The sequence below is a fragment of the Solanum stenotomum genome, chromosome 11 (assembly GCF_019186545.1).
Source record: "Solanum stenotomum isolate F172 chromosome 11, ASM1918654v1, whole genome shotgun sequence".
NCBI classification, from domain to species: Eukaryota; Viridiplantae; Streptophyta; class Magnoliopsida; order Solanales; family Solanaceae; genus Solanum; species Solanum stenotomum.
Window position 1 is genome coordinate 10,042,332 of NC_064292.1, and position 13,777 is coordinate 10,056,108.

General features: G+C 34.0%; 1 protein-coding gene across 1 annotated transcript; it reads right to left on the reverse strand.

The window, feature by feature from the left end:
• Positions 1-16: 16 nt before the first annotated feature.
• LOC125844031 (dihydropyrimidinase) lies at positions 17-10,261 on the reverse strand. Its single transcript, XM_049523263.1, has 13 exons — positions 10,080-10,261; positions 8,987-9,154; positions 7,897-7,948; positions 7,283-7,552; positions 6,923-7,134; positions 4,371-4,491; positions 3,781-3,868; positions 3,602-3,680; positions 2,995-3,082; positions 2,854-2,894; positions 2,701-2,753; positions 2,186-2,342; positions 17-417 (listed from the first exon to the last, which is right to left on the reverse strand). The coding sequence occupies exons 1-13, from the start codon at positions 10,164-10,166 to the stop codon at positions 232-234; spliced, it is 1,602 nt and encodes a 533-aa protein (XP_049379220.1). The 5' UTR covers positions 10,167-10,261; the 3' UTR covers positions 17-231.
• Positions 10,262-13,777: the final 3,516 nt, after the last annotated feature.

A 13,777-nucleotide genomic window follows, 5' to 3' on the forward strand; every position in this document is an offset into this window, starting at 1 on the left:
TACTTTTATTCTGCACTACGAAGTAAATGCTCAAACTCCATTCAGTAATCCAGCTATACACCATTGTATAACATCCTTTATGGAATAAACATAAGTTTTATAAAATAACATTATATGCCCAAGGGCCTATCTGCAACTGCAAGAGTTTGAATGTCCTTAAGGATATTCTGTATTTACAAGTAAATAGAGAGACTCTTTCTGTTCCTCATAATGAAAAGTGAATTTGCCAAATCAAGTCGTTGACCGTTTTACGGGTGCTCTCAAGGAAGAGAGGTACTTTGCATCTGCCTTGTCTATCCCGTCAAAAAGATAACTGAAAGGTGGCATTTCAATGTACTTGCCAGCACCAGGGATGACTTTCAGCTCATCATTTTCCCAAACAACCCTTCCTCCTGCAATTGTAGTTTCAACCTTTCCCTGTATAAGGAATAAAATGGGAAAAATAAAAAAGAATGCATATAGGTTTAATAAATTGCAAACACAAAGCGGTGGCAATGTTTGAGAATCAGTAAAAGGAGGGGCTGCGGAAATTTGGTGTACTTATTGCAAAAAAATGTCATTCAGAAAAAACAGAAAGTTAGTGTTATGGTCCCTAGTTCTAGATCGAGTCGTTGGACGATTAACTGAAAAGTCAGGTCCAATAGACAGGTCTAAGCCCCTGTTCTTGTTCCTTGACTTGCCTATGATTGCTGAAATTTGCAATTCATTCAGGAAATTGCAGACCTAGGAACTTGTTTGAGAAAGCTCCGAATCTCTGAAACTTGATAAATCCAACTTATTTTATTAATAATGTCAACTCTCTTAAATAGAGGTTTACAATAGCAAAAGTCCTAATAAATTAAAAATAACAAAGTCCTATAAAACTAAAATAATAAGAATTCTAATCCACTCAGGAAGTTATGTTCGACTAAAACAACTAAAACAATAATTCAGAAATATTAATCATTCTTGCGTCTGTAATTTTGTTTCCCGACAAACACATCAACAACAGTTAGGGGATGGTTAAATTATAGAAAATATACATTTCAAGAAAAATATAGTGTTTCCTTTTTGCGACAATAGAATTTTTTTTATGGGATTGGACAATTACAACTTTTAAATGAAGTGATTATCCATGAGAGTATAGATTCCAGCAAAATGTAATACTCGACTGTTTTAAGTGCTTCTATATATGTACACCAAGACACATAAAAATATACTGAAGGCACAAGCTCTTAAAAGGTGACATTTGATTGCAGATTTTTTAACCCGTAATGTCACATGCGATGTAAAGCATCCTGGTTAATATTTAGGTTAAGGTCGGAGTTCAAACAGTACTAAGGTGAAGTTTGACAACTGTTTTTCCTATGTTAAAGAAAGGATGAATCAACAATCATATTCGTTATAGATTGAATATAGACCTTTTCTTAGTAATGTACATAGCCCATATGTAGATAGCAGGTTTGCAGGATTCTTTTTTATTTCTTTCCATAGTTGGCACCTAACAACAACTACAACACACCCATTGTGATCCCACAAGTGGGGTCTGGAGAGGGTAGAGTGTACTCAGACCTTACCCCTACCTTGTGTGAGGTAGAGAGATTGTTTCTCATGAATGCTCAGATACCATGTGAGAAATATTGGAGAAAAAAATTATTGAATTGTTTATCTACATTATTTCACAGTAGACACTATAATACAATCATTTACCAAGTAGAATTCTATATACTATCCCTATTCCTATTTGAAGTAGGATTGTATATACTATTCTTATTCATATTCCTATTCTAACGGTTCCGATCACATTCTGTCCAATCATACCACACCTCTGTTGTCGCTTCACTTCTGGTTACATCATATGATTTAAATCCTACATCAAAATAGATTGTGCTGTCTTCCATTGGAAAACTTGTTTATGGTTATGAAACTGATGTCTTTCCAGCCAGAGTTGCTGGAAAATGGCACTGGAAAAGAGTACTACTGAGGAGAGAAGTTAAAATAAATAACCTCCGTTTTTTACAAGGAATTTTATGAAAGGAAATAAATCAAAACGAATAAAGGAAAATATTCTAGAGTCGCTCATTTGATTTGGCTAATCATATTCTGTAACACTTATTAAGTAAATTCATAAGAACATCGAAACAATAGAATCACTGCATTCGGCAAAGTTCTACAACAGAAACCTCGATAATTTGTGAATGCTTACCTTGCCTGTCCAACCCTCATAGACATTGGTATCTGTCCTATAATGGTGTGACTTTGAACTGATCTTGAAGCTTGAATTGGGATTTAAAATGATTATATCTGCATCAGACCCAACAAGTATTGCTCCCTTCCTTGGATAGATATTGAAAATCCGAGCACTAAATCACAAGATCAGATATCTCCAGTTAAGCTTCCATAATAAGACAGTTGCATTGTTAGATATTGAAATACAACAATTTAAACCAAAGAAGAAAGCATAAGCATCAAGCTGGTGGAATTATATTCACATTGAAATAAATATCAGAGCATCTGCTAGTCTAGGTGCACACAAGCTAGACCGAACACCATGGTTATCAAGAAAATATATATATCAGAACATCTGCAAGACTTTTGGCCAAAGTTTAGGAGTTTACAACTGTCGTATATAAAAGCCTGGTACTTAAGTGGAAAAGGGTAGAGGGGAGGCCCCATTATCCAATTTTTGAGAAGTTATTCAGAAAAAGTTGAGTAGTTTACCATTCTGTGCTTGTTATGCGAACATAATCAGTGACAGATATCTGACCAGAAGCCTGACAAAACCATCGAAAGAAAGTAAACAATATACTCGCATAGGAAAATTTATTTGAGCATCATGCTGTATTTAGAACAACAGAAAACATCACAGCTTACCACCATTGTATCCCAAACCAAATGCATTCTCTCCTCCATACCTATAAAGAAATGGTTACACTGAAAAACTTAGAAATACATTAGAAGGAAGATAAAGACACAGCAATAGATATGTGTAAGGAATAAGAAACTTTTGCATACCATTAACACCATTTGGTATTTTCCGGAAATCGCCAATTCCTAGGGCTTTCTGAGTTGAGTTGAAGGTACAGTGATCAGTTCCTACCAGCTGCATATATGAAACCATGTTGATTAGTTGTATAGACAAGAAAAGGAACGCTAATGACTTCTATCTTGCTCATATGAGTTGATGGATGGATCATAAGACGGGATAGTGGAATATTTGAGTAGTGTTTGGCCATGATATTTTTGTACTTTTTTGGAGTTGAACTCCGGAAAACACGTTTGGCCATAAAAATTCAGAAAATTCCCGAATTCAACTTTGAATTTCGGAATTTTCAGAAATTCCAAAACAACAAAACGTTGTTTTCACTTTTTTAACTCCAAATTACTCACAAAAATTCAAAAACAACTCTAATTTGTGTCATGGTCACATACAACTCCAAATTTCAAATATCATTTTTCACTTGGAAAGAAAAACTACTTTTTTCAATTTTTACAACGAAACATGGCCAAACGCCACTTTGGATATTTCCTATGGCCAATGGAGTCCCCCAAGTAGCTTTAAATTTTGTGATAGAACAAAAAAAGCATATATTGATATCTATACAAAGATCAGGATTGAAACCTGCAGAACCCCTGCAGCAAGAGCTGCTTGAAGAGCTGTTCCATGACCTGCTGCTCTGATTGGTGGGCTCATGACATACCTGAAATAGTAAAAACATTTGTGGGCATCTTATGCCATCTATGAAGGGAGACAAGAAAAGAAAGAAAAGCTAAACCACAGTGGAAAAAAATGATATTTACCTTGCTGCAAAATGGAAGTCAGGGTCCCAAAGTACTGAATCATTAAGAAGTAAACCTGAAACGACTGGCTCCCCAACAACTCTTTGACCTGAAATGAGATGGTAATTTTAGTATAGAGGCATAAGTGAAGTCCCATGAAACTGGCATCTGAAGCAGAGTTTTTTGATAAATAACATTAACATAGAGGAGAAATAGTTCCAAATCAAAGAGTACCCAAATAAACGTGTCTTTCAGAGAGGAGACAAAAACGCGCACAGTGGAAGTTAGAGATAGAAACATTGCAAGTACCAAGTTAAGTTTTGTTTACAAGTTCCCAGTTAAGGTTGGTAAGTTCAAAGTAGAGTAAACAATTTGGTTACAGCAAGGAGCAGAAAAGAGGACCCTCGTATCAAAGAGGCTCCATGGTCAATTAAAAAAAATAACAAAAGTTTAGCCCCAGAATGGGTTTGCATGGATGTAATGATGGGAATACTTACTAATATTCCTTAGAGGGGACAATTAATCATTACAAATTCACCATAAAGTAAGCATTACAAAGCCACTAATCCAAATTTCCATCAAATATACTATTCAAACACTTTATGCCAAACCTGACTTCCGAGCTCTGGCAATTTCTTCCATCGCATCAATACTCATGACATGAACAACATACAATGGAGTGTTCACAAAGCTAGCCAAACGAATAGCTCGAGCAGTAGCCTCTCCCTCCAGCTGCAATTATTAACGACATTGCAAGGAACACCATTAGGTAAGTTATTCAAAGAATGAAATAGCCATGTCAAATCAAAGAACAAACATTCACAATCAGTGTGGGGACATTGCTGGCTAGAAAGAACAGAAATACGATAAATAACAAATATTCTTGAAGAAATCACCCTAATCTAACATATATTTAATTCATACAACTACATAGCATCAGCACTTCTGAAATTATATGTCCATGATTATCCATAGGGGTGTTCACAATTTGGTTTGGATCGGTTTTTCACTACAAGGACACCAAACCAAGTAACTCAGTTTTTCAAATGTTGGAATCGAACCAAAACAAACCAGACCAATTAAGTTGGGTTTTCATCGTTTTGGTTTTTGTCGGGTTTTTTGTTTTATTTGGTTTTTGTTTTTTTTTTATAAAATATATGATAATATACTTCCAAGTACATATTAGGTCAACTATATTACAACATAACACTACCAAGTCAATAACTCTTTAAGAAAAGAAGGAAATCTATATATATTTAATCAAGTTATATATATAGTTTCCTCCAAAAAAGTATGCATTATCCAAGAATTTAGTCAATTATAAGGAATATAATAGAAGTTCTTACAATGATTTTTTTGTGCAAAAAATTAAAGATTCAGTTGTGATATATCAAGATATCTTGACGATATTTGAATTAAACAATGATGAATAATTAAAAGAGTACAAGTTATTTTGAACATGAAATAGATTTTTGGCATTACCAAAATAAAAATTACAAATCAAACTAGAGAGTTAAGACAAGGAATTCAATTACTATAAACGCAAACACCTAGATTACGAACTAAGAGTGTAAAAGATTAATATGTACCGTATATGTGTGTGTGTGTGAGTGTGTGCGCGCACAATTAAATTTTTTAAAATATGTGCTTAGATAGTCGATTTGGTTTGGGGGTTTTCGCTTATTCTTTGCTTAAAACCAAAACCGAACCAAATTATGTTGGTTTTTTAAATATAAAACCAAAACCAAACCAAAAAATGTTGGCTTAATCCTTTGTTTACGATTCTATTCGAATTTTTGAGCAGGAGATGCTTCCCGGTATTTCCTCTCCCGAGCTGAGAAAACTCAAGGTGCGAAGCGACAAACAATACCTGAGATGCTGGAAAGGCTCTCTCTTTGCTGCCTTGTTGCTAAGGCTAGTACTGGAGGGTGGGTTTAGAAAAAGGCTATCCACTAAGCAAAAATAGAATATATGATCCTTGGCCCGGATCCGAAAATAGGCCTAGCCACGGTTCTCCGGTTAGAATTTGGCTAGGTCAGCCTTTGATTACAAGAATATACAGTGCTTATTAGAATAGAACCCTTACCATCCCTTAGTTTTAAATTATTTTTTACTTCGGTTTTTCATGAACACCCCTAATTATCCAGGACTGCCTTATCCAAAAAACAATATGATTATCCATGGTGACAACTATAGTTACCGAGCGTTTACACACCTTGTGTTGTGTCCAAAAGTTTTCCCATTATATGACCAATGGCCACTTACCTATCCTATACCGTCAACATATGCAGAAGACCTAAACATGTTATTTCTTATTCATATGCAATCCAATTATATGTATACACATATATGGTTTATTGAGTTAGCTCATGTATTCAGTTTACTTAACTAATAGGAATTAAAGAAGTACTTCCATTTCTTCATCGCAATCACCTACATAATGTATCCAGAAAGTAAGTTCTGTCATGTTAAACAATACATTCACATTTTTGTATCTATGACACACAACCTTCATCTTACTTTTAATTAATTAATTTCACGACAGATTACCAGAATAATAGTAATGCCACAATTTTATTGGTGAAGTTGTCCAAACGAAAGCTATTACAATGATAAGTACTTTTTAAGATACAGTTGGCCGACAGTAAAAACTTTTTCTACCAAATGAGAAAGCGTACATATATTCAAGAAAGAGAAAGGGAGAATTCGAAAGGAACCTTAACCACATAAAAGCCTGAAGTAGAAATACTTTACTTCACTATACCTATCGAGCTGTAACAAATAGAACCAATTTCTTGTATTGTTGGTCAGCAGTCCTTAATATCATTGCCTCAAGATATTATGCATTGTAATATACATTCCTTTCTAGAAAATGAAAAATATTTCCTACATTGGATGTCCTAGACATTATTCTCTCTTCTTATCACTTAACAGGTTCTAATAATGAGAATGCATCAACTGGTTCTAAAAATGAGAATGCATTACCATCCTACAGCACAAATTTCTACCAAATAATTGGTTTTTTTCTGGAACTCAAAGCTCCGGCTACTTGGTGGCAATAGGGAAAAAGTGCATGCATGCATGTTGACAAACTAGAAGACAGAAAAAACTAAATCAGCTTATTCCTAAGCATGAATGTTGAAGCAAAATAGGTGGACTTTACCACTGGAGGCCTTGATAGTGCATGTCCCTCAGGACCAGTAATACCAAGTTCGATCATTCTTTTTTGACCTTCAAATACAGCATCCCCATTTTCTGCATGAACCATAGCTAAGGCACCAAGGGACTTGCACTTCTTCAATCCCTCCATAAGAAGCTCATCATTAACCATGAAGGAGCCTTTGTAGGCAAGGAAAAATTTGAAAGAGTTGATACCTAGGATAAGAGAAATAAAGTCAAGTGGAGTACCTAAAGAGATACCGAAAACTGCAGAGAGGAAGATGCTCATGAACTACCCTGCAAGAATGAACCGAAACTTAAAAGTATTCAGATGAAAGTAACACTCTCTGGAAATAAGTAAAACCTTTCTCCTTGACCATAATTTCCATCTCCTCTGAAACAGTTTCATTCCATTTTGTAATTGCCATGTGAAACCCATAATCCATGCATGACCTCTTAGCTTTCTCTACATAAGCTTCATAACCTGCAGATAAGCTTCCATCTACCGGAATAACAAAGTCAATATGCATAGTTGTTCCACCAGCTAATGCGGCAGCCTGTCCACTGAAGAAGTCATCAATTGTCTCGGATCCCATAAATTCCATAGCAAGGTGAGTATGAGGATCAATTCCTCCTGTTATCGTCATAAGAATCAGCAAGCGAAGGTAAATTGTCTGTTAGCCAAGGTTTACTAATGAGACTGTTTATTAGGAACTATAATTTCGAGAAAATGCTCTCATTTATATTTTACCACTAAGACTGGAATATTTTGTATTAAACAAAAACTCTGCTAATTCACATAAAACTAACGTAAATGGAACTGATGTAAGAGCTGCATATATGACACTAAAAAATATTTGTCTACAGTAGTCATGCCTTATGGGTCTTTTTTGTGGCAGGACTAAAAAAGCAAACTACAATTCTGAGACTAGAAATGCAATCAACTGAGCCCCTCAGCCATGAAGAAAGAAACTCTACCTGGCATGACAAACTTTCCAGTTGCATCAATGACTTTGATATCGTCACCAACCTGCAGATGGTCTTGAGTTGTGCATCATATTCAGATGAAAAGCAGTGAAAACATACAAAGAGTTTCATGAATAAATAAAGCTTGAGGGCACACTGTTGCGTATTAGCAGGTCAACTTAAGAAGTAAATGGAATAAATGTGACCATCGCACTGACCAACAAATGAAGACACAAAAGAACCTAAAACACAAAGTGGAAGGAAGGACTAGAATACTAAGACAATTCTCCCGGCTCAGCAAACTTCAGCATCATAAAATGAGAAAGCAAGAAGTTCTTTCTATCGTGCTAAAGTAATCAGGGCAATTTATATCCAGTGATAATGATGTGACATTTAGAAAAATGGTATGAAGTCAAAAAAGCTATTCCTTCCTCAGTAAAAACTTTCATATGATCCTTCATCCATATATCCACCAAAGTATGTCCAGGGTTTTTTAAGCTATCCTCTAGAATCTCATCTTATGACGCTTACCCAACTCTAGACTAACTTAAAGTATATTTTCCTTGCAAAATTAAGCAAAACTTCCGTTTTCTAGGGTACAACCCAGGATTTCCAAATATTTCCAGACCTGAACATTTTAGCTCACAGTTCGGACATGATAATCTCATGTTATCATATACCATGAGAATTCATTTGGATTTGTCTTCAGCTAAATCCAGAAAAAGAAAACAAAACAAGAAGATACTATCTTACTGCACTAAACAACAACATGTTCTCATTAACTCACAATAGTTGCTAGTCTTTCAATCTTGGTGTCCTAGGGACCAGGGTTTATTTCAGAATTATACCAGTCAAACTTTCACATACGAGAAACGTTTTCTGTTTGATCAGATTGTTAACAGAATATTTGCTAAACCCTTTCGTTATTCCACCTAATAAGAACAAAATGTGGCTAGATACAAATGAATTAAGTACAATAATTGGCATCAAATTCAGCTATCAGCTCAGAGAGATCAATCACAATAGACAAGAGGCCCAACTATTATTCACTTCCCAGTCAATCAAGAAAACTCAAACCAAATAGAGAAACTTCAACAATTGCCTTAATGTTAGGCTGCACCGCCACAATTGTTCCATCTTCTATATACACATCAGCAACCTCCTTATAATGAGCATTCACTACAGTTCCTCCTTTTATCAGTATCTTTGATGAAACTGACGACATAACATCGCACCCAGAATCTCCATAAATATTTGTGGCATCACAAAACTGAGAAAGATAAAAAGGATTTAGATTTTAAACCATCCTTCAAAAAAAGAAACTGCTTGACAATGATATGAAAGGCAGAAAATTCTATCTATTTTCTTTACTCCTCAAACTTTACATAATACAGTTCATATTCCTAAATCTTAATCATCTATCACGATTCAAATGAAAGTTCATCCACAAAATCTGGAACAGTTCATCGAGTACTAAAAACAGAAACAAAACAATGAAACAAATCAACTTATTAGAAAACCACCCGAAGATTCAACAGTGTTGAGAGTCCTGAGGTCTTAGGTTCAAATCCCAGTGGAGACAAAAAATATTAGGTGATTATTCTCATATGTCCTCCTAGTTGCACGGACTCTTCACTCTTGATGCCGCACCCGTGTCGGATTCTCCAGAAATACCCTACTTTTGGCGAATCCGACACATCCGTCGACATTTTTGAAGAGTCCGAGCAAACATAGATTGTCCTAGCTTTAGTGTACAGAGTTACCTGATACCTTTTGCTAGTGGGAGGTGACAGGTATCACATGGAATTAGTCTATGCGCGTGAAAGCCGGTCTGAACACCACAGTGAAAGAAAGAAAAAAAAAGGATTCAACCAGATTTATTTCATTAATCTGTCAAAGATACACTACTTGGACAGTCTAGTATAGTGGTCAAAAAGTCATAATTCAACCTTTATCTACTAATGGTTTGGTCTTCATTGTTTGAAAGATTGAGAAACTCATTTGAGGAGTCTTTGAAGTGAAATGGTGATGTTCCCTCACAAAAATTAAACTTTTATTCATGTGCAAACACAACTTCGATTTCCAAATTATTACTTTCTTCTACTCAAAAAATCATGTTACTAAGAAATCAATAAACTTTTCATCATATTTAATAAATATCTCTTGAAAATTCAAATTAAATAGAGAAGAAATACCTGGTTATTGTTGGATTCGGAAAGAGGGAAAAGTGCAAGCACCGAAATCAAGGGAATCAAAAATTGAGCTCTGAGGGAAAACTCCATTGAATCAAATTGTTGAGTAAATCTCTATTAGTTGGGATCAAAATTGGATAAAGATTCCATTGCAATCAGTTTTTAGTTTTGACTTTCAGTTTAATTGAAAAAATAAATAAAATGGGGCCTCATTTAAATTTTTTTCTTTTTTATTTTATTTATTTATTAAAAATAATAAACATTTTAATTAAGTTAGAAAATGGGCAAACTTTTTTTCTATGTCAACAAATCCATTTTCTCAAGCTTCTCTTTTTCAAAGTCAAATTTATCCCTCCTCTCTTTTGTTCTTTTTTTTCTATCATTGATGAAGCTTATTCATTCGACCTTATCTTTTAATATAAGGTTAAAAAAGATTTTTTTTTAAAAAAAATTCTAATTATTAGAACTAGGATTTAATAAAAGAAAAAATTCATTAAGTGAGAAAATATTGAAGTCTAACGACAAAAGGGCAAAAAATTGTTGTCAAATTTTCAAAATGCCAAATAAATTGGGGATGAAATCAAAGGGGCAAAGGCGCATGGCCCCCTACCTTTGCTCTTTGTCCCTTAACGAACGTCAAAAAAAGGTTAAAGGCAAGGCCAAGGTGTAGGGGCCCGAGTGCCTTATTGTAACTCTTTTTTTCTAATTTGTAATCCAATTTTTTTTTCTAGGGTTGTAATGATCCTCTAGGTCATTTTTCTGAGTACTATTTTTGGCGTTTAAAGATTTCTTATAACGATTCCAAATCATTTATGACCTGCTTGAATTGTAACACCTCGTAAATGTATAGCTCAAATAAAATAAGGAAAAGTACAGAAAATTTGAAGTTTGCAGATTTTTGGGAATTACGAATTGTGAAATGGGTCTGTAGATGATACTTCAGATTTTAGAAAAATTGATTTAGTGTTCACGAGATGTGTTAAGGATCGTGGATGTGCTTATGAGTCGTGAATAGGCCTCGTAGACCAAGTCCTGAAACCTCAGAGATTCATAACCCCAGATTATTTTCTATGAGCCAACAGTAAGAGTCGTACAAAGGACTATAAGTCGTGGTTTGGGTCTCGTAGATCATTGTTCAAAGACCCTGTAATTTCAAGTTTATATTTTTATGGATGCCCATGATGAGTTGTAAAACTTTCTATGGACCATAAAAGGGTCTCGTGGATTGAAAGTTCAGAAATCCAGGATTTCTTTTCTGATTTCTATGGATAGGATTCCAAGGTCGGTAAATGAAATCACGGATCGTAGATGTCCTCGTAGAGTTCTTTCGTCAAATTTTAATCAGGGTTATTTGAGTATTTTCTCATTTTTTTAATTCCCGTACTATGTCGTTTTGGCCTATTCTAAGTGAGTTTAAGTGGTTTCTAAAGACTCTAATGTCAATCCCAAATCAAATTTCTTTCCTCTCAAGTCTTCTCCCTCAAGCAAGTTAGGGTTCCAAAGCTTCAAGGCAAGTTAGGGTTTCTACTTCAGGTATGTGAAAACTTCATTAATGGATTCTTCTTCACCCATTGAGTCCCAAAGAAACTTCAATTTCTTAAGTTATAATTTCTCTAAAACTAGAGTTTCTATTATTTTCACGAGTTCCTATTGAAATTTAGTTTCTTCTTCATGATTGATCTTCAATTGCATGATTTTGATTATAATTTAATGTTTTCAATGATATTTTCATGAATTCATAGCAAACAAGTATTTTTCATGATCAGGATAATGCTATTTTCAGATGCATGTCTCAGATTTTCATGAATTATGATGCTTTTAGATAAAGTATCTCTTAGTATATTTTCATATATCATGATTTACATGCTTTCAAATAAAGTATCTTTTAAATTTGTTCAGTTATCATGATTTATAACCTATTTAGTATTTATCAGTTATCAACACGATTTAGTAATATCAGATTATTACTGTTACCAGATTATGTTTGTTTTTGTTGGGAGTATTCTTAGCACCGAATGACCTTAGGGATGAAAATTTTTGTTTAGCGTCAGTAGACCTGTAGTAGCAATCACTAAGTTCCAGAACTATAGTGCCATCGTAGAATTTGTCTCAAATAGACATTAGCTAGTGGATCTACCTTAGCTCATATATCAGGTTCTTACCTTGGCAAGTATTGAATACTCTATTTTCGATGTAGGAGAAGTACATTGAAATCAATGTAGTAATTAACTCACATGGTTTATGTCGATTTTAGTATCCCCCACAATCAAATTTTCAGTTATTGCATGACCTTGTACTTATGTATTTCAAATCAGTAAATCTCAGCTTCGTGTTATTTTACTTAGTCATTGCATCAACATGTTTTACAGATTTAGTATCTTCCGATATCATGTTGTTTATGCATTTTCTCCATACTCAGTACATTCAAAATACTGACTGCATACTTTCTGCCTATATTGTTTGATAATATAGGTTCTGATGCACATCTTTAGGCCCGTTGTTAGTATAGATCCGATCAGCTAGCAGACGAGTTCATGAGTCCTCATCTATTCGAGGACAACCTTTATGATTTTCTCAGTCGTTACTTTTAGTTTTTAGACATTAGAGTTAGTTAGGGATTGTCCTAGCAACTCATATTAGTAGAGGTTTTCAAATAGTCAGTTTAGATTTTCGCCAAGTATGTTGTCTTTTAGATATTGTTTATCTCAGTTTTATGGGTTCATCCAGCCATTTAGTTTTAGCTTCCGTGTATATGTTTCAGTTTTCTGTTAATTTTACTAATCTTAGTGTCATAAATAAATTATAATTAAATTTTGATGAAAACATATATAAGATATTTAAAATTATTTATGAGAAGTAATACATTTTGTATGTATAATTGTAAAATAAATGTATATAATTTGTCAGTTCGGTTCAGTTATTTCTTCGATTTTTTTAAACATAATCAAAACCAAAATAAAATCATTTTATTTAATTAATTCAGCCTAATTTGATTTGAATTTGTTTTTATCCAAATTGTAAACCCCTCTAGTTGCGGCTCATGAAAATTGATGGTGACAGTTACACTCTAGGACGTTGAAGCTATGCTAATGAGGTATGTGGAAAAGGTAGAACTAATTAATTGGAAATTAAAAAAATTGTTCTTATCCTTAATTCCATGTCCCCTAGTAGTGGACTTTCATTTGTTTATTAATTAGTTGGTAAACTTGTATGGTGCAATTGTAGTTTGTTGATTTCTCTATAGTTACTCTGTGCCTCCTTTTCACTCAAACTTATCTCTAGCTTTAATTTAATTCTATGCTGTGAGGATGAAATATATTTGCAACAATTACCATTCAGAGTGTTGAGTCATTTAGGCCATCCACATCTAAGAAAGCAAAAAAAATTAAAGCAAAGGCCTCTAACTATCCACAAAAGACAATTAAACCTGTTTCACTTAATGAAAATCTTAATCTTAATTATTTTAGATTTCAGTCATTAAGTTTGTTTATTATTATGGTCTAAATCTTAATTATTAATATGTTTGTTTTTCTTATTTTACAATCACTTATTAATGGGTCTGAATGATTAAGATGTATAATAAAGTCTTAATATCATTAAGAAGTCTGTTGCATCTACTTTTAGCCACAATAATCACAACCCACAACCACTATTTCAGCCGCAACTACTACCACCCACAACCATCATTTCGGCCACAACTA

Coding starts and splice junctions, on each gene's coding strand:
- LOC125844031 (XM_049523263.1), bottom strand. CDS start 10,166: ATGGAGTTTTCCCTCAGAGCTCAATTTTTGATTCCCTTGATTTCGGTG. Junction 2,895..2,994: donor AATACCAAATGGTGTTAATG/GTATGCAAAAGT, acceptor ATTTCTTTATAG/GTATGGAGGAGAGAATGCAT. Junction 418..2,185: donor ATGAGGGTTGGACAGGCAAG/GTAAGCATTCAC, acceptor TTCCTTATACAG/GGAAAGGTTGAAACTACAAT.